This window comes from Dromaius novaehollandiae, chromosome 26 (assembly GCF_036370855.1).
Source record: "Dromaius novaehollandiae isolate bDroNov1 chromosome 26, bDroNov1.hap1, whole genome shotgun sequence".
Classification (NCBI taxonomy): Eukaryota; Metazoa; Chordata; class Aves; order Casuariiformes; family Dromaiidae; genus Dromaius; species Dromaius novaehollandiae.
Window position 1 is genome coordinate 3,532,180 of NC_088123.1, and position 25,369 is coordinate 3,557,548.

Below are 25,369 nucleotides of genomic sequence, written 5' to 3' on the forward strand. Positions count from 1 at the left end.
CACCGCAGTCCCCCCGTGCTGCGGCATCCCTGGGGCTCCCCGAATCCGCCCGGGGCTGGACATGGTGCCACGTCAAGGCTTGGCCGCGCCAGGGCTCGTCCCCGTCTTGCTCGCGCCGCCGCCGAAGGGCTCCAGGCTCCGGAGGGGATTAACCACCTTCATGGCCAGGTAACCCTGCAGCGAGGGACAGCGTGAGCGTCGGGGGGGCTCGGGGGATGCCAAGGGGGGGCTGCCGCGGCCCCCCGACTCACGGGGGCCGCGTAGACGAAGGCGAGGAGCAGGGCCAGCAGCAGGCAGAGCGCCAGCCCGGCGCTGATCCGGCAGCGGTTCCGCCGCCACAGCGCGTAGCGCAGCGTCCGCAGCGGCGCCTGCAGCCACGGGAAGGACCAGTCCGGCCGCCTGCGGGGACACGGGCAGCTCGGGTACCCCCATCGCCCCGGGACCCCCCCCCCGTGCTCCCCCCCAGCCCGCGGCCCTTCGGGCTCACAGGGGCGGCTGGAGGGTCGGGTACATGTTGGGCTCGTCCCGTCCTTTCCCCGCCGGCCGCTCTGCCGCCTCCTTTGCCGGCAGCAGCTCCAGGCTCAGCTCCAGCTTCCCCTGGTGGCACGAGAGCCCGGAGGGAGCCAACGCTTGGGGTTGTCCCCACTGCCGCCGCGGCCCCCCTCCATGCCTACCGAGAGGCGCCGCTTGCCCTGCCGCTCCACGGAGCAGGGCCACCAGCCGCGGGCGCTTCCCTGCCGGAAGAGGGAGACGCGGGGGGCCGGGACCCCCCGCCAGGGCCGCCGGGTCCCCGGCAGCTCCAGGCTGCAGTCGCGGGGCCGCCGGGCCGGCCGCGGCAGCCGGGTGAGCTCCAGCTCCAGGACGCCTGCGGGCAGAGCGCGGAGGAGCCGGGGCACCTCTCCGCGTCCGTCCCCCCGGTTTCAGGCCCTCTCGGTCCCGGCGGGCAGCGGGATGAGGCCTCACCGAGGAAGTCGTCGGCGGAGAACTTGTCGTTGTCCCACACTTGGAGGATGAGCTTGGGGGGCACCTTGAGCACCGTCTCGTCCAGGCTCCAGAAGTGCTCCTGCGCCAAGGGAGGGGGGCTCGGCTCGCCCGGGCGTCCTTGTCCCCCTCCACCGAGGGTTTGGGGGGGTTTGGGGGGGCCGCTCGCCTTTTTGGGCAGGACGCAGAGCTGCTCGGCGGGCAGGTAGTCGAAGGGGAAGACGAAGCGCCAGTTGAAGCTGCCGTCTCCCTCCAGCGAGCGGTAGTGCACGTCCGTCTTCTGCCCCTGCTCCTCCAGCCCGTCCAGCCACCTGCAAGGCCACCGCGGCTGCGGGGGGGGGGGACACGCGTGCCCCCAGCACCCTGCTTTGGCCCCGTGGTCACCGTCCAGGGTGGTGGCACGTGGCGGTGGGGACCATCACCGCTCACCCCTTGACGTAGATGTCACTCATCCTCTGCCCCGTCAGGCTGGTGTCCTGCAGGTCCACGTCCCTCGTGTTCCAGATGATGCAGCGCAGCTCGTACCTGGGGGGGGGGACACGGCCCCCACCTGTCCCCCCAGCCCTGCCACCCTCCCCGGGGTCGCCCCCCCCTCCTGGGCTCCGTCCCGCTCACCTCTGGGGCTTGCGGGGGGTGATGTCGACGGGGGGGCCCGGGGGGCCCAGGCTGGCGGGGAACACGTCCACCCACATCTGCAGCTTGCCCTGCGCCGGGGCACGGGGGGGGCGTGGGTGCTGGCAGCCGCCTGTCCCCGTGTCCTTGTCACCCCCCCCACATCCCTGCCTGCCCCAAGGTCCCCGTCACCCCAGGGTCCCTGTCACCCACCCTGGCATCCCTCTTTGTCCCATGTCCCCATTGCCCCCCCAGCATCCCTGCTTGTCCCTGGGTCCCCATCGCCCCAGCATCCCTCTTTGCCCTTGTCCCCAGTGTCCCCGTCATCCCAGGGTCCCCATCACCCCCCCCAGCATCCCTCCTTGCCCTTGTCCCCAGTGTCCCTGTCACCTCCAGGGTCCCCATCGTTCCCCCCAGTATTCCTCCTTGTCCCAGTGTCCCCATCACCCCAGGGTCCCTCCCTGCCCTTGTCACCAATGTCCCCATCACCTCCAGTGTCCCCATCACCCCCGCCAGCATTCCTTCTTGTCCCAGGGTCCCCATCACCCCTCCCAGCATCCCTCCTCCCAGTGTCCTCATTGCCCCAAGATCCTTCCCTGCACTTGTCCCCAATGTCCCCATCATCCCAGTATCCCCATCACACCCCCCAGTATCCCTCCTTGTCCCAGTGTCCCCATTGCCCCAGGGTCCCCATCACCACCCCAGTATCCCTCCTCCCAGTGTCCCCATCACCCCAGGGTTCCTCCCTGCGCTTGTCCCCAGTGTCCCCATCGCCTCCAGGGTCCCCATCGTTCCCCCCAGCATCCCTCCTTGTCCCAGTGTCCCCATCGCCCCAGTGTCCCCATCACCCCCCAGCATCCCTCCTTGTCCCAGTGTCCCCATCACCCCCCAGTATCCCTCCTTGTCCCAGTGTCCCCATCGCCCCAGTGTCCCCATCACCCCCCGGCATCCCTCCTTGTCCCAGTGTCCCCATCGCCCCAGTGTCCCCATCACCCCCCAGCATCCCTCCTTGTCCCAGTGTCCCCATCGCCCCAGTGTCCCCATCACCCCCCGGCATCCCTCCTTGTCCCAGTGTCCCCATCGCCCCAGTGTCCCCATCACCCCCCGGCATCCCTCCTTGTCCCAGTGTCCCCATCGCCCCAGTGTCCCCATCACCCCCCGGCATCCCTCCTCGCCCCGTCCCTGCCGCCGCAGGGTCCCCTGGGTGCCCGTGGCCCTGCCTGCTGCAGCCCGGGCTGGGTGCCGTTGTAGAGGGTGCGGGTCTCGAGGTGCTCGGGGACGAGGTGGCAGGCGCGGAGCACGTGGAGGGCCAGGCGCTCGCGGGGCGCCCCGGCGTGCCGGTACGCGGGGGGCCCGCGCTCTGCGAGGACGAGCGGGTCGCACCGCGGCCTGGCACCCCCCACCCGCCCCCCCGGACCCCCCACCCGCCGCCCCGACCCACCGAACTGGCCGAGGAGGAAGGTGGAGCCCCCGAAGGCGACGGCGGTGCCGTCGGCGCTGAACTCGGGTGCCGGCAGCCCCCGCGCGCGGGCGAAGCCCTCCAGCGCCCGGCTGGGCGTCAGCTGGTCCCTCCAGCGCCCGGGGCCGGCGCTGCGGGCGGGGTGCTGGCTGGGGGCAGCGGGCATCGCCCCCCCACCCCGGGGTGGCCCTGTGACCCCGCTCGGGCACCCTGGGGTGGCCCCGGTGCCTCGGCCCCTGTGCCACCCCACCGGGCCACCCTGGGTCCTTGCTCCCGTGCTCACCCGTAGCCATCTCCCCGTGCCTGTCCTCCTGTGCCACCCACAACCATCTCCCTGTGCCCGTCCTCCTGCACCCACCCACAACCATCTCCCCATGCCCACCCATAACCATCTCCCCATGCCCATCCTCCTGCACCCACCCACAACCATCTCCCCGTGCCCGTCCTCCTGTGCTACCCATAACCATCTCCCCATGCCCACCCATAACCATCTCCCCATGCCCGTCCTCCTGTGCCCGTCCATAACCATCTCCCCATTCCCATCCTCCTGTGCCCATCCATAACCATCTCCCCATGCCCATCCATAACCATCTCCCCATTCCCATCCTCCTGTGCCCATCCATAACCATCTCCCCATGCCCACCCATAACCATCTCCCCATTCCCGTCCTCCTGTGCCCACCCAAAACCACCTCCCTGGGCCCACCCACAACCATCTCCCCATGCCCGTCCTCCTGCACCCACCCACAACCATCTCCCCATGCCCGTCCTCCTGTGCCCACCCAAAACCACCCCCCTGCACCCATCTGTAACTATCTGCCCATTCCCATCCTCCTGTGCCCACCCATAACCATCTCCCCATTCCCATCCTCCTGTGCCCATCCGTAACCACCTCCCTGTGCCCATCCATAACCATCTCCCCATTCCCATCCTCCTGTGTCCCCCAAAACCACCTCCCTGTGCCCACCCATAACCATCTCCCCATTCCCATCCTCCTGTGTCCCCCAAAACCATCTCCCCGTGCCCACCCTTCTTTGCCCACCCACAACCACCTCCCCGTGCTCATCCTCCTGTGCCCACCTAAACCCATCTCCCCGTGCCAATCCTCTGGTGCCCACCTGCAACCCCCTCCCCGTGCCCATTCCCCTGTGCCCCCCAGCCTCGCTCCCCGGGCGCCCACGGCCCCGGGCCCGCCCCGGCGGCACCCACGTGCGGTAGAGCTGGGGCAGCCCGCAGTGGGCGCGGAAGCGGGACAGCAGGCGGTTCTCCAGGTCGATGCTGGTGCTGCCGATCTCCTGGTCGGGCGGCAGCAGGTCGTAGTCGAAGAGCGAGACCTGCAGGTCCTTCTCCAGCGGGATGGTGCCCGTCAGCTCGAACAGCCTGCCAGCAGGGCACTGTCACCCCGGGGACCCGCCGGCACGGGTGACGGGGACACGCAGGGGGACTGGGGACCCACAAGGATGGGGACCTGCTGGCACGGGTGACGGGGACACGCACGGGCACTGGGGACCCACGAGGATGGGGACCTGCCGGCACGGGTGACGGGGACACGCAGGGGGACTGGGGACCCACGAGGATGGGGACCCGCCGGCACGGGTGACGGGGACACGCACGGGCGCTGGGGACCCACGAGGATGGGGACCTGCTGGCATGGGTGACGGGGACACGCACGGGCGCTGGGAACCCACGAGGATGGGGACCTGCTGGCACGGGTGATGGGGACACGCAGGGGGACTGGGGACCCACGAGGATAGGGACCCGCCGGCACGGGTGACGGGGACACGCACGGGCACTGGGGACCCACGAGGATGGGGACCTGCCGGCACGGGTGACGGGGACACGCACGGGCGCTGGGGACCCACGAGGATGGGGACCCGCTGGCATGGGTGACGGGGACACGCACGGGCGCTGGGGACCCACGAGGATGGGGACCTGCTGGCATGGGTGACGGGGACACGCACGGGCGCTGGGGACCCACGAAGATGGGGAGCCACCGGCATGGGTGATGGGGACATGCATGGGCACTGGGGACCAAAAGGACGGGGACCTGCTGGCATGGGGAGCCACCAGCATGGGAACCTAGTGGCATGGGGACCTGGTGGCGTGGGGACCTACTGGCATGGGGATTGGGGACCTGGTGGCTTGGGGACCTGCTGACACAGGGACCCTCTGGCATAGGGATTGGGGACCTGGTGACTTGGGGACCTATTGGCGTGGGGAATGGGGACCAAGTGGCACTGGGACCTGCTGACACAGGGACCCTCTGGCATAGGGATGGGGGATCTGGTGGCATGGGGACCTGGTGACTTGGGGACCTACTGGCATGGGGATTGGGGACCAAGTGGCATGGGGACCTGGTGGCAGGGGGACTGGGGACCTGGTGACTTGGGGACCTACTGGCATGGGAGTTGAGGACCTGGTGGCTTGGGGACCTGGTGGCTTGGGGACCATCTGACATGGGGAATGGGGACCCGGTGGCCTGGGGATCCACTGGCATAGGGATTGGGGACCTGGCGACTTGGGGACCTAGCGGCACGGGGACCTGCCGCCATGGGGAACGGGGACGCCCCAGCACGGACACCCAGCGCCACAAGGACCCACCGGCACGGCCCCGCCGCCCCACACCCGGGCCCCCAGCACCCCCAGCTCGGTGCCACCCGCGGGTGGCGGCCCCCCCCGCCCCCCCGCCCCGCCCCTACCTGCCGAAAACGGGCTCCAGGGTGTTGGGCACGTACTGCTGGCGGTCGCCCACCTTCTCCGTCCCCAGCGAGACGCGGACGTAGGGGTCACACTGGCGGGACGGGGGCCGTCGGGACGGCGCGGGGTGCGGCGGCGGGGCCGGGCACCCACGGGTGGCCTTACCAGCCCGTCGCTGTCCCGGGGGGGCAGGTCGAAAGCCCGGACGACGTAGACCCGCACCAGGCACCGCTGGGGCCGGCTGGGGGGCAGCTCCTGGAAGCGGCGCGGCGGCGGCGGCACCCCGGGGTCCTCGGGCAGCGGGTAGATGCGGAAGAGCCCCTGCGAAAGCGGCGGCCGGGCACCCCGGGGTGCTGGGGGGGGGGGTCCCGTCCGTGGGTGCTGCAGCGGGGTGGGATGGGGGGGGTCTCACCTTGAACTCGCCCACGGGCGCGGGGTCCTCGCCGGCCTGGCTGCCGCCGGCGGGGCGGTGCAGCGGGAAGGTCTGGCAGAAATCCTGCAGCCCCTCGAATCCGGGCACCGCCTCCAGCTCGCAGCCGTAGACCTGGGCGCGCGGGCGGTGGCGGTGGCGGCAGTGTCCCCAGCCCCGTGTCCCCCGCGGCGCCTCGTCCCCCGCGCTCACCGTCAGGGCGTCCCGGGCCGCCCCCCGGCTCCGCTTGGCCCCCGTGGCCGCGTAGAATCTGCTCCACCAGTCGCCTTCCTCCTCCTCCTCTTCCTCGCCGGCGGCCTGGTGGCAGCAGGGGGATGCGGAGAGGGACACCGGGGCGGTGGCCCGGCGGTGGCCCCGGTGGTGGCCCGGCTGCCGTGCCCACCTCGGCGCCGGTCCCCACCTCGGCGGCGATCCTGGCCAGCAGCTGCCCGGAGCAGAGGGGGGGACGTGGGGCCGCGGCGGGGAGGGGGCCGCGGCGGCGGGACGGGTGCCAGCGCGGGGGGACGCGGGGCCACGCACCTGGGTGACGCAGCCCTGGGGGGCGGCTGCGGGGGGGAGACGGCGAGTGAGTCAGTGCCCAGCCGGGCGGCGTGGGGCGGCGTGGGGCAGGGATGGGGCAGGGATGGGGCAGGGATGGGGCAGGGATGGAGCAGGGATAGAGCAGGGATGGAGAAGGGATGGAGCAGGGATGGAGCAGGGATGGAGCAGGGATGGAGAAGGGATGGAGCAGGGATAGAGCAGGGATGGAGAAGGGATGGAGCAGGGATGGAGCAGGGATGGAGAAGGAATGGAGAAGGGATGTAGAAGGGATGTAGAAGGGATGGGGCAGGGATGGAGCAGGGATGGAGCAGGGATGGAGCAGGGATGGAGAAGGGATGGAGCAGGGATAGAGCAGGGATGTAGAAGGGATGGGGCAGGGATGGAGCAGGGATGGAGAAGGGATGGAGCAGGGATGGAGCAGGGATGGAGAAGGGATGGAGCAGGGATAGAGCAGGGATGTAGAAGGGATGGGGCAGGGATGGAGCAGGGATGGAGCAGGGATGGGGCAGGGATGGAACAGGAATGGGGCAGGGATGGAGCAGGGATGGGGCGGGGATGGGGCAGGGATGGAACAGGAATGGGGCAGGGATGGAGCAGGGATGGGGCAGGGATGGGGCAGCATGGGGCAGGGATGGGGCAGGGATGGGGCAGGGATGGAGAAGGGATGGAGAAGGGATGGGGCAGGGATGGGGCAGGGATGGAACAGAGATGGGGCAGGGATGGGGCAGGGATGGGGCAGGGATGGGGCAGGGATGGAGAAGGGATGGAGAAGGGATGGAGCAGGGATGGAACAGAGATGGGGCAGGATGGAGCAGGGATGGGGCAGGGATGGAGAAGGGATAGAGCAGGGATGGGGCAGGGATGGAGAAGGGATAGAGCAGGGATGGAGAAGGGATGGAGCAGGGATGGAGCAGGGATGGGGCAGGGATAGAGAAGGGATGCAGAAAGGACGGAGCAGGGATGGGTCAGGGATGGGGAAAGGACGGAGCAGGGATGGAGCAGGATGGGTCTGGGATGGGTCTGGGATGGAGCAGGGATGGAGCAGAGATGAAGCAGGATGGGTCTGGGATGGAGCAGGGCTGGAGAAGGGCTGGAGCAGGTGGTACAGGGCCGGAGCAGGGATGGAGCAGGACAGGTCGGGGCCAGGGCCAGGGCCGGGCCGTACCGGGGGGGCCGGGCAGCCCATCCGGGGGCTCCTCGGCGGCCGGCTCGCAGCAGTACTGCCGCAGGCTCCGCACTCTGGCCCGGCCCAGCTCCGGCCGGTAGCCGAAATCCCGCGTGTCCAGCACCCGCAGCAGGATGGGGGGCGCGTACTCCTCCTCCACGGGCAGGTGCTGCCGGGGGGGGGGGCGTCACCCGTTGGGCAGCACCCATGGGTGCCCGGGGGGGTGGGATGAGGGTCCGGGGGGGGGGTCTCACCAGCGGGAGCAGGAAGGCGTTGACGGGGAAGTTGGGGTTGGCGCGGAGGTCGGCGATGGGGGGGGTCCGCAGCGCCTGCCCCCCGCACTCCACCAGCAGACTGGGCGCCCGTGCCGGCAGCGGGGAGCCGCCGCGCAGCCCCCGCAGCCCCCAGGCCAGCACCTACGGGGCGACGAGGGTGGGGAGGGGGGTCCCGCCGGGGGGGGGGGCGCAGAGGGTGCTGACCCCCCCCAGCCGCCCCGCTCACCTCCAAGGCCACGGGCCGCAGCACCGGGCGGATGCCGGCGGGGATGCTGAAGATGCCCTTCCTCCACGGCGGGGGCAGGAGCTGCGCCAGGGCACCGTCCTGCAGCGAGGAGGAGGAGGAGGAGGAGGAGGAGGAGGAGGAGGAGGAGGGTGAGGAGGAAGGCTGGCAGGAGGAGGAGGAGGAAGGGGCGCGGGGGGGGGGGGGGCTCACCTGGGCGTCGCGCAGCAGCTCGAAGGCGGCCAGCAGCTCGCCCGCCGGCCCCGCCGGGCCGGTGATGGGCACCCGCCGGAGCCGCGGCACCCGCCGGCGCCCCACGTCCAGCCACACGGCCGGGCGGCACACGCTGCGGCCCAGGAAGGCGCCGGCGCCCTGTGGGAACGGGGGGCTTGAGGCCTGTGGGTGCCCCCCACCCAAGGGTGCCCCCCACCCATGGGTGCCCCCGACCCATGGCTCGTCCTTGGCCAGGGACACCCTCACCCCTGGTGCTCCCCACCCACGGTCCTCCCCACCCGTGGGTGCTCCCCACTCGTGGGTGACCCCCATCCCAGGTGCCCTGCACCCATGGGTGCCCCTAACCCAGGGGTCCTCCCTGGCCAGGGTGCCCCCACCCATGGTGCTCCCCACCCATGGGTGCTTCCCACCCCAGCTGCCCCCCACCCATGGGTGCCCCCAACCCAGGTGTCCTCCCTGGCCAGGGTGCCCCCACCCATGGTGCTCCCCACCCATGGGTGCTTCCCACCCCAGCTGCCCCCCACCCATGGGTGCCCCCAACCCAGGTGTCCTCCCTGGCCAGGGGTGCCCCAACCCATGGTGTTCCCCACCCATGGGTGACCCCAACCCAGGAGTCCTCCCTGGCCAGGGGCTCCCCACCGCATGGTGCTCCCCACCCATGGGTGCCCCCCATCCCAGGTGCCCCCCCACCCATGGTGCCCCCCACCTATTGATGTCCCCCATCCCAGGTGCCCACCACCCATGGGTGCCCCCAACCCAGGGGTCCTCCCTGGCCAGGGGCACCCCAACCCATGGTGCTCCCCACCCATGGGTGCCCCCCATCCCAGGTGCCCCCCACCCATGGTGCCCCCCACCCATGATGCCCCCCACCCATGGATGCCCCCCACCCATGCTGCTCCCCACCCATGGTCCTCCCCACCCATGGGTGCCCCCCACCCATGGTGCCCCCCACCCGTGGGTGCCTCCCACCCGTGGGCGCCCCCCCGTCCCAGCGCACCCCGCCGTCCTGGTCGAAGACCTCCACCACCACGGCGGGGGGCTGGGCGCGGACGCCCCGGGGGTCCCCGTAGAGCAGCACCCGCTCGAAGAGCAGCGTCTGGTCCCAGCGGGGGTCCAGGGTGGCCGGCAGGGCCCGGGTGCGCTGGCTCACGTGCACGAAGGCCACGTGCGCCACGGGCTCTGGGGTGACAGCGGCTCAGCGTGGCCCCCCCAGCCCCGGGGGCGGGGGGTCCGGGGGCCACCACCAGCGGGTGCCCACCTGCGGTGGCCCGGGCGCCGTGGGGCACCAGCCCCATGGCCTGGAAGATGTAGCAGCGCAGCTGGAAGTAGCTGGGCTCTGCAAAGGGACAGGCGGTGACAACGGGGTGGGGGGCACCGCGGCGTGCCCCCGGCCCCCCCGCGCCGCTCACGCTGGAAGACGCAGAGGATGAGGGGCACGCTCGGCCCCGGTGGCTTTTCGGTGGCATCCGGCGCCTCGGTGCCCTGCGGGTGCAAACGGGGACTCCCTGAGCCGATGGGTGCTGGTGGCCCCCCCCGCCCCGTGTGTCCCCCCCGGCGCCCGCCGTACCAGGGAGCCCTCGAGGAGGAAGAGGGGGCAGACGGGGCCCGGCCGCTCGGGTGCCAGGAGCCGGTGCCAGCGGCGGCGGCGGAAGACGTCACCGGCCCGGGGCTGCAGGTGGAAGCGGCATCCCGGGAAGGCGGCGTATTCCCAGGCCTCGGCACCCGCCGGCGCCTCCGACGCGTGCTGCGGGCACGGCACGGCACGGCACGGCGTGGCACGGGGAGATGGACCCAGGGTGACTCCAGCACGCTGGCATCCCTGTCCCCCCCCCTCCTCCAGCCCTGCCACCCCAGCCCTGTCCCTGCCACCCTGTCCCTGCCACCCCCATCACAGCCATCCCTGTCCCTGCCACCCTGTCCCTGCCACCCCATCCTTGCCACCCCCATCACAGCCATCCCTATCGCCACCACCCTGTCCCTGGCACCCCCAGTATGGCCACCACATCCCTGCCACCCTGTCCCTGCCACCCTGTCCCTGCCATCCCCATCACAGCCATCCCTGTCCCCACCACCCCATCCCTGCCACCCCAGTATTGCCACCCCTGTCCCTGCCACCCTGTCCCTGCCACCCCCAGCATTGCCACCCCTGTCCCCACCACCCCAGCCCTGCCACCCCGTCCCTGTCCCCCCAGTATTGCCACCCCTGTCCCTGCCACCCTGTCCCTGCTACACCCAGCATTGCCACCACATCCCTGCCACACTGTCCCTGCCACCCCCAGCATTGCCATCCCTGTCCCCATCACCCTGTCCCTGCCACCCCATCTCTGCCACCCCAGCATTGCCACCACATCCCTGCCACCCTGTCCCTGCCACCCCCAGCATTGCCACCATATCCCTGCCACACTGTCCCTGCCAATCCATCCCTGCTGTCCCCCTCCATGCCACCCCATCCCTGCCATCCTGGTCCCTGATCCCCTGTCACCCTGCCCCCCATCTCTGCCCCCCCATGGCAGCCATCCCTCCCCCTGCCACCCCATCCCTGCTGTCCCCATCCCCGCTGTCCCCATCCCTGCCACCCTGCTCCTGCCACCCCATCCCTGCTGTCCCCGTCCCTGCTGTCCCCATCCCCGCTGTCCCCATCCCTGTCACCCCGTCCCTGCCGCCCCGCCCCTGCTGTCCCCATCCTGTCACCCTGTCCCTGCCATCCCATCCCTGCTGCCCCATCCCTGCTGTCCCCATCCCTGCCACCCCGCCATTGCCGTCCCCACCCTCCTGTCCCTGTCCCCGGCCCCCCGCATGGTCCCACCAGCCGGAGGAAGGTGGCCACGTCCTGCTGGTGGCCCGGGGCACTGGGGTCCCTGCGGCGGGTGCGCAGCCAGCGCCGGCGTCGCCGCGTGTGGTAGGTCTTCTCGGCGGCGTGCCAGGCGGGTGGCGGGCCCCCGGCCCCCGCGCCCACCCCGTACTCCCAGCCTGCGGGCACCGGTCACCTCGTCACCGCCGCCGCTGTCACCCCCCGTGTCCCCCCCGCCGCCACCGCCACTCACCGCCGTCGTCCACGGCCCCCGTCACCTCCACGCGCCAGCCGTCGGTGACCTGCCAGCCCGGGGGGCAGGCGACCTGCTCCTTGGGGGGCACCGCCGTGCCGGCCTGCGTGGGGCGGGGGGCACGGCTGGGGGGTGGCCCGGGGGGGCTGAGCCCTGGGGCGCTCGTGACACCCAACAGGGGCTGAGCCCTGGGGTGCTCGTGTCACCCAACGAGGGCTGAGCCCTGGGGCACTCGTGACACCCGATGGGGGCTGAGCCCTGGGGTGCTCGTGTCACCCAATGGGGGCTGAACCCTGGGGCACTCGTGACATGCAACAGGGGCTGAGCCCTGGGGCGCTTGTGTCACCTGCCAGGGGCTGAGCCCTGGGGTGCTCATGTCACCCAACAGGGGCTGAGCCCTGGGGCACTCGTGACACCCAATGGGGGCTGAGCCTGGGGGTGCTCGTGTCACCCAACGGGGGCTGAGCCCTGGTGCACTTGTGTCACCCAACGGGGGCTGAGCCCTGGGGTGCTCATGACACCCAGCAGGGGCTGAGCCCTGGCGCACTCGTGTCACCTACCAGGGGCTGAGCCCTGGGGTGCTCGTGTCACCCGACAGGGGCTGAGCCCCAGCGCGCTCATGTCACCCGCCCCGGGGCCAGCCCCACCCGGCCCTCCCCGGCCGCCCCCGCTCACGGCGTCGGTGTGGGGCACCGGTGCCGGCCCCCACCGCCCGCCGGGCCGCCGGCTCTGGTTCTCGTACACCTCCTCCAGCACCTCCGCCACGTTGGTCTCCGCGTCCAGCAGCAGCCTGCGGCCGCGGTGACACCGTCAGCGCCGGGTGCCGCGGTGCCGGGGGGGGTCCGGGGGGGCCCGGCGGGCGCTCACCGCCGCTGCGGCTCCACGCTCCAGTCGCCGTCCCAGCGCCAGCCCGGGGGGGGCCGCAGCTTGTCCCGGGGGGGCCCCGCGGCACCGGCCGGGTCGGAGAAGGCGGCGGGTGCCGCCAGCCCCCGCGGGGCCCATTTGCCGAGGAGCCGCATCTGGTTCTCGTACTGCGGCGGCACAGGGCAGGGCCACCGCGGTGTCACCCGTGCCACCGCGTCACCCGTGTCACCCGTGCCACCCGTGCTCACCGTCTCGGCGTAGACCCTCAGGGTGCCCTCGAGGTGCCGCGGCAGCTCCCGGCTCTGCGCCACCAGCCCCAGCCAGAGCCGGACGCGGAGCTGGGCGCAGACGGCACCCGGCGTCCCCTCGCCCCGCGGCGCCTGCGGCGGGGGGACACGGTGGCACTGAGCCGCGGCGGCGGCCGGGGACGAGACCCGGCGGTACCGGTGCCGGGGGCCGCACGCACCGTGAGGAAGACGGTCCGGGTGGTGCCGCAGAGCTTGCCGCCCGCGCCGCTCCGGGACGCCCCGACGGCCGAAGCCCGGAGACGGGCGCAGGCCACGCGCCGCTCCGCGAGCAGCATCCACAGCACCACGTCGGGCACGCCGGCCTGCGGCTGCCGCGAACGGGGCTGAGAACGGGGCGCAACTCATCACCGCAGTGGCCGCCCCGACGCCTGCCCGGGCCCTACCTCCGGCACGACGGCGGCCAGCCGCTGCAGCCAGCCCTCGGCCACCAGCAGCAGGGCCGCGCGGTCGGCGGTGACGGTGGCAGCGGCGGTGACGAGGTGCCGCAGCAGCTGCAGCCGGGCGGCTCGCAGGTGCCCGTCCAGCACCGTGGGCGTCACCTGCGCCTCCAGCCCCGGCAGCACCTTCCTGCGCCGAAGAAAAAAGACAATAAGTAAATAAAATAGAGAAAAAGGAGGATTTTCCAGCTTTCCCAGGAAAAAAATCCCGGCGCCGGCAGCGCTCACTTGCAATCCTTGAGCAGCTCGCGGAGCAGCTTCCTCCGGCCGTCGGCCCAGGCGGCATCGTCGGCGTGGCGGAGGCCGCGTAGTGCCCCCAGGTTTTGCTCCTGCAAAGGGAGCGATGCCGGATGCCGCCGGACCGGGAATAGCCCGGAGGATCCCACCGGAGCGCCGGCGCCCGCCGCTCACCAGCCGGTCGTGCACGGCCTGCAGCGCGTTGAGCGAGTCCCAGCGGTGGCTCACGTCCTCCCAAAAGGAGGTGACGGCCACCACGGGCTTGGCGTCGTACCAGGGCAGGTAGTAGTAGCGGTTGCCTGGCCCGGAGAGCGGAGGGAAGCGGAGAGGGCTGAGCCGGCACCGTGGTGAGCATCCCTTTTCCTGCACTCCGGTGAGCATCCCTTTTCCCATGCCATGGTGAGCATCCCTTTTCCCTCACCGCGGTGAGCATCTCTTTTCCCACCCCATGGAGAGCATCCCTTTTCCAATGCCATGGAAAGCATCCCTTCTCCTGCACCACGGTGAGCATCCCTTTTCCCGCACCGCGGTGAGCATCCCTTTTCCCCACACCTTGGTGAACATCCCTTCTCCCACACTGTGGTGAGCATCCCTTTTCCCACGCCGCAATGAGCATCCCTTTTCCCGCACCACAGTGAGCATCCCTTTTCCTGGGCCACAGTGAGCATCCCTTTTCCCACGCCGCAATGAGCATCCCTTTTCCCGCACCACAGTGAGCATCCCTTTTCCCACACCACGGTGAGCATGCCTTTTCCCACGCCCGTGAGCATCCCTTTTTCAATGCCATGGCAAACATCCCTTTTCCTGCACCGCGGTGAGCATCCCTTTTCCCATGCCGCGATGAGCATCCCTTTTCCCATGCCGCGATGAGCATCCCTTTTCCAGCATCCCGATGAGCATCCCTTCTCCCACACTGTGGTGAGCATCCCTTCTCTCGCGCCCCGGCAAGTGTCCCTTTTCCCATGCCGCGATGAGCATCCCTTCTCCCACACCGTGATGAGCATCCCTTTTCCTGCACCCCAATGAGCATCCTTTTTCCCACACCATGGCGAGCATCCCTTCTCCCGCATCCCGGCGAGCATCCCGTCTCCGGCTCCCCTACCGTCGTAGACGGCGTGGCCGTGCTGCGTGCTGGAAGCGGCCGGCTGGCAGGCGGCGGCGGCGCGGCTGCCGTAGTGGCCGATGCTCAGCTCGAAGCGCACCAGCTCCGCCGCGGCCGGCAGCAGCGTGGCCGAGTAAAACACCGCGCACAGCCCGAACTTGCGGCGCGACAGGTAACGCTGCCGAGGGGAAGAGCCGGCTCTGGCCCAGCGTGCCGCGCGGAGCAGCCGGCTCCCGGCAGCCTGGTCCCGCGCCGCGCGGCGCCCCGGGTACCTCCGCCCTGGTGACATCCTCGGCGGTGACGGCGGCCTTCTCCCGCCCGGCCGGGCTCTCCATGCTGGTGCTGAGCTCCAGGAGGAGCCGGCCGCGGTAATTCACGCCGCGGTCCCCCTGCGAGACCCGGAGCGGCTGGAGTGACATGTCCGGTGGCACCGGCCCGCCCCGGCCGCACTCACGCTGGGGGTGCCGGGCGCCTCGGCAGGATCCGGCCCGGCGGCGGGACCGCCGTAGACGGGGAGGAAGCTGGGTCCGAAGCAGGGCAGGAAGCCGGAGGATCCGCCTGGGAGCGCGGGACGGCCTCAGCGGGGCTGGCGGGTGGGCGCTGGGCTCCCCCCAACCTGGGACCCCCCTCACCTTCGACCTCGGACCCGGGCGAGGACACCTGGGACAGGTGGAGGGTGGCCGTCCCCAGGACGTCGCCCTTCTCCGCGCGGTCCCTGCGGGTGGGTGGCGAGGGCGGCTGGCACCGGCGGCGGTGCTGGGGGCTGTTGGGGGGCTGGGGGCTGCTGGGGGGCTGCTGGGGGCTGCCGTGGGGATGTGGGGGGCTGCTGGGGGCTGTTGTGGGGATGCTGTGGGGATGCTGGGGGATGCGGGGAGCCACCATGGGGCTGCTGGGGGCTGTCGTGGGGCTGCTGTGGGGCTGCTGGGGGCTGCTGGAGGCTGCTGGGGGGCTGGGGGCTGCCATGGGGGTGCTGGAGGCTGCCATGGGGATGTGGGGGGCTGCCATGGGGATGTGGAGGCTGCAGTGGGGCTGCTGGAGCTGCAGTGGGGATGCGGGGGGCTGCCATGGGGCTGCTGGGTGCTGCTGTGGGGCTGCTGGGGCGATGCTGGGGGCTGCTGTGGGCTGCTGGGGGGCTGCTGGGGGCTGTTGGGGGGGTGCTGGGGCTGCTGGGGGCTGCCATGGGGCTGCTGGGGGCTGCTGGGGGGCTGCTGGGGGCTGCCGTGGGGATGTGGGGGCTGCCATGGGGATGCTGGGGGCTGCCATGGGGCTGCTGGGGGCTGCCGTGGGGATGTGGGGGCTGCCGGGGGGATGTGGGGGCTGCTGTGGGGCTGCATGGTACTGCCGTGGGGATGCTGCGGGTTGCCATGGGGATGCGGGGGGCTGCTGGGGGCTGCACTGGGGATGCAGGGGGCTGCTGTGGGGGTGCTGGGGGCTGCACTGGGGCTGCTGGAGGCTGCTGGGGGGATGCTGGTGGCTGTTGGGGGGGTGCTGGGGGCTGCTGGGGGCTGCTGGGGGCTGCCATGGGGATGCTGGGGGGCTGCTGGGGGCTGCTGGGGGCTGCTGGGGGCTGCATGGTACTGCCGTGGGGCTGCTGGGGGCTGCTGTGCGCATGCAGGGGGCTGCCGGGGGCTGCCATGGGGCTGCCGTGGGGCTGCATGGTACCGCCGTGGGGCTGCTGGGGGCCACCGTGGGGCTGCTGGGGGCCGCCGGCAGCTCGCCGGGCCCCCGCTTACCCTCTGAGCAGGGCCAGGTGGATCTCGTCGCAGACGGAGGGGAGCTGGGGGGCAGCAGGGAGGGGGGCTGAGCCGGCGGGGCCCGCGGGCAGGCTGCTGCCGCCGGCGCCCTCGAAGCCCCGCGGCGGGTTTTGCCGCCCGGCTCACCCGGAGCGGGAAGAAGAGCGCCTCGTTCCACGCGGGATCGGCGCTGGGCGGCACGGCGCCGGTGCGGAGCTGCGGCACGGCACGCAGTGAGCCGCCGGCCGGAGCATCGCCGCATCCCGCCGGAGCATCGCCCCATCCGCCTACCGTCCTGCCGGCAAAGCCGACCTCCACGGCGAGGCCCTTCCTTTTTCCACCGGGCAGCACGGATTGGAAACGCTGCCGGGGCGAATGCTCTGCGCCGGGAGAGGAGGGACGCGGCACGTCCTCGGCCCGGTAGACGCGGAGCTGCAGCGTGGCGATGCACGGGGGGAGCAAGGAGGGCTGCAGGAGGTTGGCCTCCACGTCCTCGCTCTCCGCCGGCTTCTCCTGGTCCTGCCGAGGAGGGACGAGGAAGCGGGATGCTGCCAGCACCGGGGGGGGGTTTGGGGTCCCCCCCAGCGGGGTGGGGGGCACCCACCGGCGCGGGCTCCCCGGCGCGCAGCACGCACAGGCTGACTCGCAGGTAGCCCCGGAGGCCGGCGTCGAGGCGGCCGGGGTGGTGGAGGCCGAGCCACTTCCAGCTGAGCGCCCGACCTGCCCGGGGCGGCCCCCCCTGAGCGCTTGGCTGGGGGGGGAAACGGGCACCCGGCCGCCCCCGGGGACGGGCACCTACCGGGCGAGCTGTAGACGCTGCCGACGTCCAGCTGGCCGAGAAGGTGAGAGGGTGACGAGGAGGATGCGGCGCCCCGGCCCCCCTCCCCGCCGCCCCATCGCCCACCTTGAAGACGCCGATGACGGACTGGGCGCGGACGGCCATGGAGTCGAGCACCTGCGGGATCGGCCAGCCCGCGCTCCGGCATCGGCTGCGGCCCCAGCGGGGCCCCCTGCACCCGTCCCGTCCTACCTGGATGTGGATGGGCTCGTCGGAGAGGCGGGCGGGCGTCTCGTGGAAATTCTGGCAGAACACCTGGGAAAGGGGCGGCCGCCATCGCTGCCGCTCGCTCCCGCAATCACTGCCGCTCGCTCCCGCAATCACTGCCGCTCACTCCCGCAATCACTGCTGCTCACTCCCGCAATCACTGCCCCTCACTCCCGCAATCACTGCCGCTCGCTCCCGCAATCACTCCCGCTCACTCCCGCAATCACTGCCGCTCGCTCCCGCAATCACTGCCCCTCGCTCCCGCAATCACTGCCGCTCGCTCCCGCAATCACTGCCCCTCACTCCCGCAATCACTGCCGCTCGCTCCCGCAATCACTGCCCCTCACTCCCGCAATCACTGCCGCTCGCTCCCGCAATCACTGCCCCTCACTCCCGCAATCACTGCCGCTCACTCCCGCAATCACTGCCCCTCACTCCCGCAATCACTGCTCCTCACTCCCGCAATCACTGCCGCTCACTCCCGCAATCACTGCCGCTCACTCCTGCAATCACTGCCCCTCACTCCCGCAATCACTGCTCCTCACTCCCGCAATCACTGCCGCTCACTCCCGCAATCACTGCCCCTCACTCCCGCAATCACTGCCGCTCACTCCCGCAATCACTGCCGCTCACTCCCGCAATCACTGCCCCTCACTCCCGCAATCACTGCCGCTCACTCCCGCAATCACTGCCCCTCACTCCCGCAATCACTGCTCCTCACTCCCGCAATCACTGCCGCTCGCTCCCGCAATCACTGCCCCTCGCTCCCGCAATCACTGCCGCTCACTCCCGCAATCACTGCTCCTCACTCCCGCAATCACTGCTCCTCACTCCCGCAATCACTGCCGCTCACTCCCGCAATCACTGCCCCTCACTCCCGCAATCACTGCTCCTCACTCCCGCAATCACTGCCGCTCACTCCCTGCAATCACTGCCGCTCACTCCCGCAATCACTGCCCCTCACTCCCGCAATCACTGCTCCTCACTCCCGCAATCACTGCCGCTCGCTCCCGCAATCACTGCCCCTCGCTCCCGCAATCACTGCCGCTCACTCCCGCAATCACTGCTCCTCACTCCCGCAATCACTGCTCCTCACTCCCGCAATCACTGCCGCTCACTCCCACAATCACTGCCCCTCACTCCCGCAATCACTGCTCCTCACTCCCGCAATCACTGCCGCTCACTCCCTGCAATCACTGCCGCTCACTCCCGCAATCACTGCCGCTCGCTCCCGCAATCACTGCCCCTCACTCCCGCAATCACTGCTCCTCACTCCCGCAATCACTGCTGCTCACTCCCGCAATCACTGCCCCTCACTCCCGCAATCACTGCCCCTCACTCCCGCAATCACTGCTGCTCACTCCCGCAATCACTGCCGCTCACTCCCGCAATCACTGCCCCTCACTCCCGCAATCACTGCCGCTCACTCCCGCAATCACTGCCCCTCACTCCCGCAATCACTGCCCCTCACTCCCGCAATCACTGCCGCTCACTCCCGCAATCACTGCCGCTCGCTCCCGCAATCACTGCCCCTCACTCCCGCAATCACTGCCGCTCACTCCCGCAATCACTGCCCCTCACTCCCGCAATCACTGCTCCTCACTCCCGCAATCACTGCCGCTCGCTCCCGCAATCACTGCCCCTCGCTCCCGCAATCACTGCCACTCACTCCCGCAACCACTGCTGCTCACTCCCGCAATCACTGCCGCTCGCTCCCGCAATCACTGCCGCTCACTCCCGCAATCACTGCCCCTCACTCCCGCAATCACTGCTCCTCACTCCCGCAATCACTGCTGCTCACTCCCGCAATCACTGCCGCTCACTCCCGCAATCACTGCCGCTCGCTCCCGCAATCACTGCCCCTCACTCCCGCAATCACTGCCGCTCACTCCCGCAATCACTGCCGCTCGCTCCCGCAATCACTGCCCCTCACTCCCGCAATCACTGCCGCTCACTCCCCGCAATCACTGCCCCTCACTCCCGCAATCACTGCCGCTCACTCCCGCAATCACTGCCCCTCACTCCCGCAATCACTGCCCCTCACTCCCGCAATCACTGCTGTTCACTCCCGCAATCACTGCCCCTCACTCCCGCAATCACTGCCGCTCACTCCCGCAATCACTGCCCCTCACTCCCGCAATCACTGCCGCTCGCTCCCGCAATCACTGCCCCTCACTCCCGCAATCACTGCCCCTCACTCCCGCAATCACTGCCGCTCACTCCCGCAATCACTGCCCCTCACTCCCGCAATCACTGCCGCTCACTCCCGCAATCACTGCTGCTCGCTCCCGCAATCACTGCCGCTCACTCCCGCAATCACTGCTCCTCACTCCCGCAATCACTGCCGCTCACTTCCCGCAATCACTGCCCCTCACTCCCGCAATCACTGCCGCTCACTCCCGCAATCACTGCTCCTCACTCCCGCAATCACTGCCGCTCACTCCCGCAATCACTGCCGCTCACTCCCGCAATCACTGCCCCTCACTCCCGCAATCACTGCCCCTCACTCCCGCAATCACTGCCCCTCACTCCCGCAATCACTCCCGCTCACTCCCGCAATCACTGCCGCTCACTCCCGCAATCACTGCTGCTCGCTCCCGCAATCACTGCCGCTCACTTCCCGCAATCACTGCCCCTCACTCCCGCAATCACTGCCCCTCACTCCCGCAATCACTGCCGCTCACTCCCGCAATCACTGCCGCTCACTCCTGCAATCACTGCCGCTCACTCCCGCAATCACTGCTGCTCACTCCCGCAATCACTGCCCCTCACTCCCGCAATCACTGCTGCTCACTCCCGCAATCACTGCCGCTCACTCCCGCAATCACTGCCCCTCACTCCCGCAATCACTGCCGCTCACTCCCGCAATCACTGCCGCTCACTCCCGCAATCACTGCTGCTCACTCCCGCAATCACTGCTCCTCACTCCCGCAATCACTGCCGCTCACTCCTGCAATCACTGCCCCTCACTCCCGCAATCACTGCCCCTCACTCCCGCAATCACTGCTCCTCACTCCCGCAATCACTGCCGCTCACTCCCGCAATCACTGCCCCTCACTCCCGCAATCACTGCCCCTCACTCCCGCAATCACTGCCGCTCACTCCCGCAATCACTGCCGCTCGCTCCCGCAATCACTGCCCCTCACTCCTGCAATCACTGCCGCTCACTCCCCGCAATCACTGCTGCTCACTCCCGCAATCACTGCCCCTCACTCCCCGCAATCACTGCTGCTCACTCCCGCAATCACTGCCCCTCACTCCCGCAATCACTCCCGCTCACTCCCGCAATCACTGCCCCTCACTCCCCGCAATCACTGCCGCTCACTCCCTGCAATCACTGCCGCTCACTCCCGCAATCACTGCTGCTCACTCCCGCAATCACTGCCGCTCACTCCCGCAATCACTGCCCCTCACTCCCGCAATCACTGCTGCTCACTCCCTGCAATCACTGCCGCTCACTCCCGCAATCACTGCTGCTCACTCCCCGCAATCACTGCCCCTCACTCCCCGCAATCACTGCCCCTCACTCCCGCAATCACTGCCCCTCACTCCCGCAATCACTGCCGCTCACTTCCCGCAATCACTGCCACTCACTCCTGCAATCACTGCCGCTCACTCCCCGCAATCACTGCCGCTCACTCCTGCAATCACTGCCGCTCACTCCCGCAATCACTGCTCCTCACTCCCGCAATCACTGCCCCTCACTCCCGCAATCACTGCCCCTCACTCCCGCAATCACTGCCGCTCACTCCCGCAATCACTGCTCCTCACTCCCGCAATCACTGCCGCTCACTCCCGCAATCACTGCCCCTCACTCCCGCAATCACTGCCCCTCACTCCCGCAATCACTGCCGCTCACTCCCGCAATCACTGCCGCTCGCTCCCGCAATCACTGCCCCTCACTCCTGCAATCACTGCCGCTCACTCCCCGCAATCACTGCTGCTCACTCCCGCAATCACTGCCCCTCACTCCCCGCAATCACTGCTGCTCACTCCCGCAATCACTGCCCCTCACTCCCGCAATCACTCCCGCTCACTCCCGCAATCACTGCCCCTCACTCCCCGCAATCACTGCCGCTCACTCCCTGCAATCACTGCCGCTCACTCCCGCAATCACTGCTGCTCACTCCCGCAATCACTGCCGCTCACTCCCGCAATCACTGCCCCTCACTCCCGCAATCACTGCTGCTCACTCCCTGCAATCACTGCCGCTCACTCCCGCAATCACTGCTGCTCACTCCCGCAATCACTGCTGCTCACTCCCTGCAATCACTGCCGCTCACTCCCGCAATCACTGCTGCTCACTCCTGCAATCACTGCCGCTCACTCCCGCAATCACTGCTCCTCACTCCCGCAATCACTGCCCCTCACTCCCGCAATCACTGCCCCTCACTCCCGCAATCACTGCCGCTCACTCCCGCAATCACTGCTCCTCACTCCCGCAATCACTGCCGCTCACTCCCGCAATCACTGCTCCTCACTCCCGCAATCACTGCCCCTCACTCCCGCAATCACTGCCCCTCACTCCCGCAATCACTGCCGCTCACTCCCGCAATCACTGCTCCTCACTCCCGCAATCACTGCCGCTCACTCCCGCAATCACTGCCCCTCACTCCCGCAATCACTGCCGCTCACTCCCGCAATCACTGCCCCTCACTCCCGCAATCACTGCCCCTCACTCCCGCAATCACTGCCCCTCACTCCCGCAATCACTCCCGCTCACTCCCGCAATCACTGCCGCTCACTCCCGCAATCACTGCTGCTCGCTCCCGCAATCACTGCCGCTCACTTCCCGCAATCACTGCCACTCACTCCTGCAATCACTGCCGCTCACTCCCCGCAATCACTGCCGCTCACTCCTGCAATCACTGCCGCTCACTCCCGCAATCACTGCTGCTCACTCCCGCAATCACTGCCGCTCACTCCCGCAATCACTGCTGCTCACTCCCGCAATCACTGCCGCTCACTCCCGCAATCACTGCCCCTCACTCCCGCAATCACTGCCGCTCACTCCCGCAATCACTGCCGCTCACTCCCGCAATCACTGCTGCTCACTCCCGCAATCACTGCTCCTCACTCCCGCAATCACTGCCGCTCACTCCTGCAATCACTGCCCCTCACTCCCGCAATCACTGCCCCTCACTCCCGCAATCACTGCTCCTCACTCCCGCAATCACTGCCGCTCACTCCCGCAATCACTGCCCCTCACTCCCGCAATCACTGCCCCTCACTCCCGCAATCACTGCCGCTCACTCCCGCAATCACTGCCGCTCGCTCCCGCAATCACTGCCCCTCACTCCTGCAATCACTGCCGCTCACTCCCCGCAATCACTGCTGCTCACTCCCGCAATCACTGCCCCTCACTCCCCGCAATCACTGCTGCTCACTCCCGCAATCACTGCCCCTCACTCCCGCAATCACTCCCGCTCACTCCCGCAATCACTGCCCCTCACTCCCCGCAATCACTGCCGCTCACTCCCTGCAATCACTGCCGCTCACTCCCGCAATCACTGCTGCTCACTCCCGCAATCACTGCCGCTCACTCCCGCAATCACTGCCCCTCACTCCCGCAATCACTGCTGCTCACTCCCTGCAATCACTGCCGCTCACTCCCGCAATCACTGCTGCTCACTCCCCGCAATCACTGCCCCTCACTCCCCGCAATCACTGCCCCTCACTCCCGCAATCACTGCCCCTCACTCCCGCAATCACTGCCGCTCACTCCCGCAATCACTGCCGCTCACTCCCCGCAATCACTGCCGCTCACTCCCGCAATCACTGCCGCTCACTCCCCGCAATCACTGCCGCTCACTCCCTGCAATCACTGCCGCTCACTCCCCGCAATCACTGCCGCTCACTCCCTGCAATCACTGCCCCTCACTCCCGCAATCACTGCCGCTCACTCCCGCAATCACTGCTCCTCACTCCCGCAATCACTGCCCCTCACTCCCGCAATCACTGCCGCTCACTCCCGCAATCACTGCCGCTCACTCCCGCAATCACTGCCCCTCACTCCCGCAATCACTGCCGCTCACTCCCGCAATCACTGCCGCTCACTCCCCGCAATCACTGCCGCTCACTCCCGCAATCACTGCCGCTCACTCCCCGCAATCACTGCCGCTCACTCCCTGCAATCACTGCCGCTCACTCCCCGCAATCACTGCCGCTCACTCCCTGCAATCACTGCCCCTCACTCCCGCAATCACTGCCGCTCACTCCCGCAATCACTGCCCCTCACTCCCGCAATCACTGCTGCTCACTCCCGCAATCACTGCTCCTCACTCCCGCAATCACTGCCCCTCACTCCCGCAATCACTGCCGCTCGCTCCCGCAATCACTGCCCCTCACTCCCGCAATCACTGCCGCTCACTCCCGCAATCACTGCTCCTCACTCCCCGCAATCACTGCCGCTCACTCCCGCAATCACTGCTCCTCACTCCCTGCAATCACTGCCGCTCGCTCCCGCAATCACTGCCGCTCGCTCCCGCAATCACTGCCCCTCACTCCCGCAATCACTGCTGCTCACTCCCTGCAATCACTGCCGCTCACTCCCGCAATCACTGCTGCTCACTCCCCGCAATCACTGCCCCTCACTCCCCGCAATCACTGCCCCTCACTCCCGCAATCACTGCCCCTCACTCCCGCAATCACTGCCGCTCACTCCCGCAATCACTGCCGCTCACTCCCCGCAATCACTGCCGCTCACTCCCTGCAATCACTGCCGCTCACTCCCCGCAATCACTGCCGCTCACTCCCTGCAATCACTGCCCCTCACTCCCGCAATCACTGCCGCTCACTCCCGCAATCACTGCCCCTCACTCCCGCAATCACTGCTGCTCACTCCCGCAATCACTGCCCCTCACTCCCGCAATCACTGCCCCTCACTCCCGCAATCACTGCCGCTCGCTCCCGCAATCACTGCCCCTCACTCCCGCAATCACTGCCGCTCACTCCCGCAATCACTGCCCCTCACTCCCGCAATCACTGCCGCTCGCTCCCGCAATCACTGCCCCTCACTCCCGCAATCACTGCCGCCCACTCCCCCCCCCCCCCCGGCTCCCGCGGTCCCTCCCTCTCCCGCGCCCCGACCTCGTCGTAGTAGGGGTTGTTGCCGCTGCGGATCCTCGTCCGGAACGCGTGCTCCCCGATCAGCACCTTCACCACCGGCTTGATGTTGTTCCCTTGCAGCTGGCGCCCCTCCACGATCCGCACTCGCACCTGGGGGGGGACGCGGACGCGCTGCCGCGGCCTGGGCCCCCCCCCGAATCGCCCCGCGGGTGCCCGGCGTTACCTGGAAGTCCTGTTCTCTCCCCGCCGCTTCGCTGCCGGGGCTCAGCCGGAGGCTCCTATCCGGCACCTCTGGGGACAGCGGATGGGGAGGGTCCGGCATCGTCCGGCCCCGTCCCCGGCGGCTAAATAAAGCTCAAAGCTTGACTTTAGTCCTCACCCGCGGCCGCCCTGCTCGGTGCCCGCGGCGCCTCGTGCCCGGCGGGGACGTAGGAGCAGCGGAGGGTGAGGGTGCACTGCGAAGCGACGGCACCCGTGAGCACCCCGGGGTGCCGCGAGGAGGAGGAGGAGGAGGAGGAGGAGGAAGGCGCTCACCCCGGTGGGCCGGTGGTCTCGGTCGAGGAGCGGCAGGTCGCTCAGGGCAAGCAGGCGGCCCGGCTCCGCCGCCAGCCGCCCCAGCGGCACCGCGGCGGCACCCAGGTCCCTGCGGGGCGGAGGCGGTGGGCGCGGGGGGCTCCGTGGCGCCCCGGGGAGGGTCCCCGCGCGCCGGCACTCACCCGTCGGGCGCCGGGCGGCCCCACTGCCGCAGGCGCAGCACCACGGCGGCGGCGGGCTCCAGGGGACGGGCGCCCAGCGGCCACGCCAGCGTCTGCGGGGACCGGCAGCGCCGTGGGGCTCGGCGACGGCCACCGCGGGAATTGGGCACGGTGGGAACTGGGCACCGTGGGAATTGGGCACTGCGGGAACTGGGCACCGC

At 69.5% G+C, this 25,369-nt stretch overlaps 1 protein-coding gene across 1 annotated transcript; it reads right to left on the minus strand.

The window, feature by feature from the left end:
- Nucleotides 1-151: 151 nt before the first annotated feature.
- Nucleotides 152-24,775, minus strand: FER1L5 (fer-1 like family member 5). The gene is made up of 35 exons (XM_064497689.1): nucleotides 24,677-24,775; nucleotides 24,475-24,603; nucleotides 17,245-17,433; nucleotides 16,632-16,859; nucleotides 15,240-15,465; nucleotides 15,062-15,165; nucleotides 14,880-14,996; nucleotides 14,608-14,785; nucleotides 13,680-13,804; nucleotides 13,497-13,597; nucleotides 13,215-13,398; nucleotides 12,990-13,139; nucleotides 12,527-12,903; nucleotides 12,220-12,449; nucleotides 11,422-11,585; nucleotides 10,053-10,497; nucleotides 9,874-9,951; nucleotides 9,503-9,809; nucleotides 8,595-8,937; nucleotides 8,385-8,546; nucleotides 8,138-8,299; nucleotides 7,884-8,052; nucleotides 6,161-6,723; nucleotides 5,914-6,069; nucleotides 5,751-5,842; nucleotides 4,261-4,431; nucleotides 3,035-3,183; nucleotides 2,814-2,953; nucleotides 1,597-1,685; nucleotides 1,411-1,506; nucleotides 1,151-1,292; nucleotides 964-1,063; nucleotides 675-865; nucleotides 488-597; nucleotides 152-399 (listed from the first exon to the last, which is right to left on the minus strand). Exons 1-35 carry the CDS (start codon nucleotides 24,773-24,775, stop codon nucleotides 159-161), a joined length of 6,507 nt encoding a protein of 2,168 aa, XP_064353759.1. The 3' UTR covers nucleotides 152-158.
- Nucleotides 24,776-25,369: the final 594 nt, after the last annotated feature.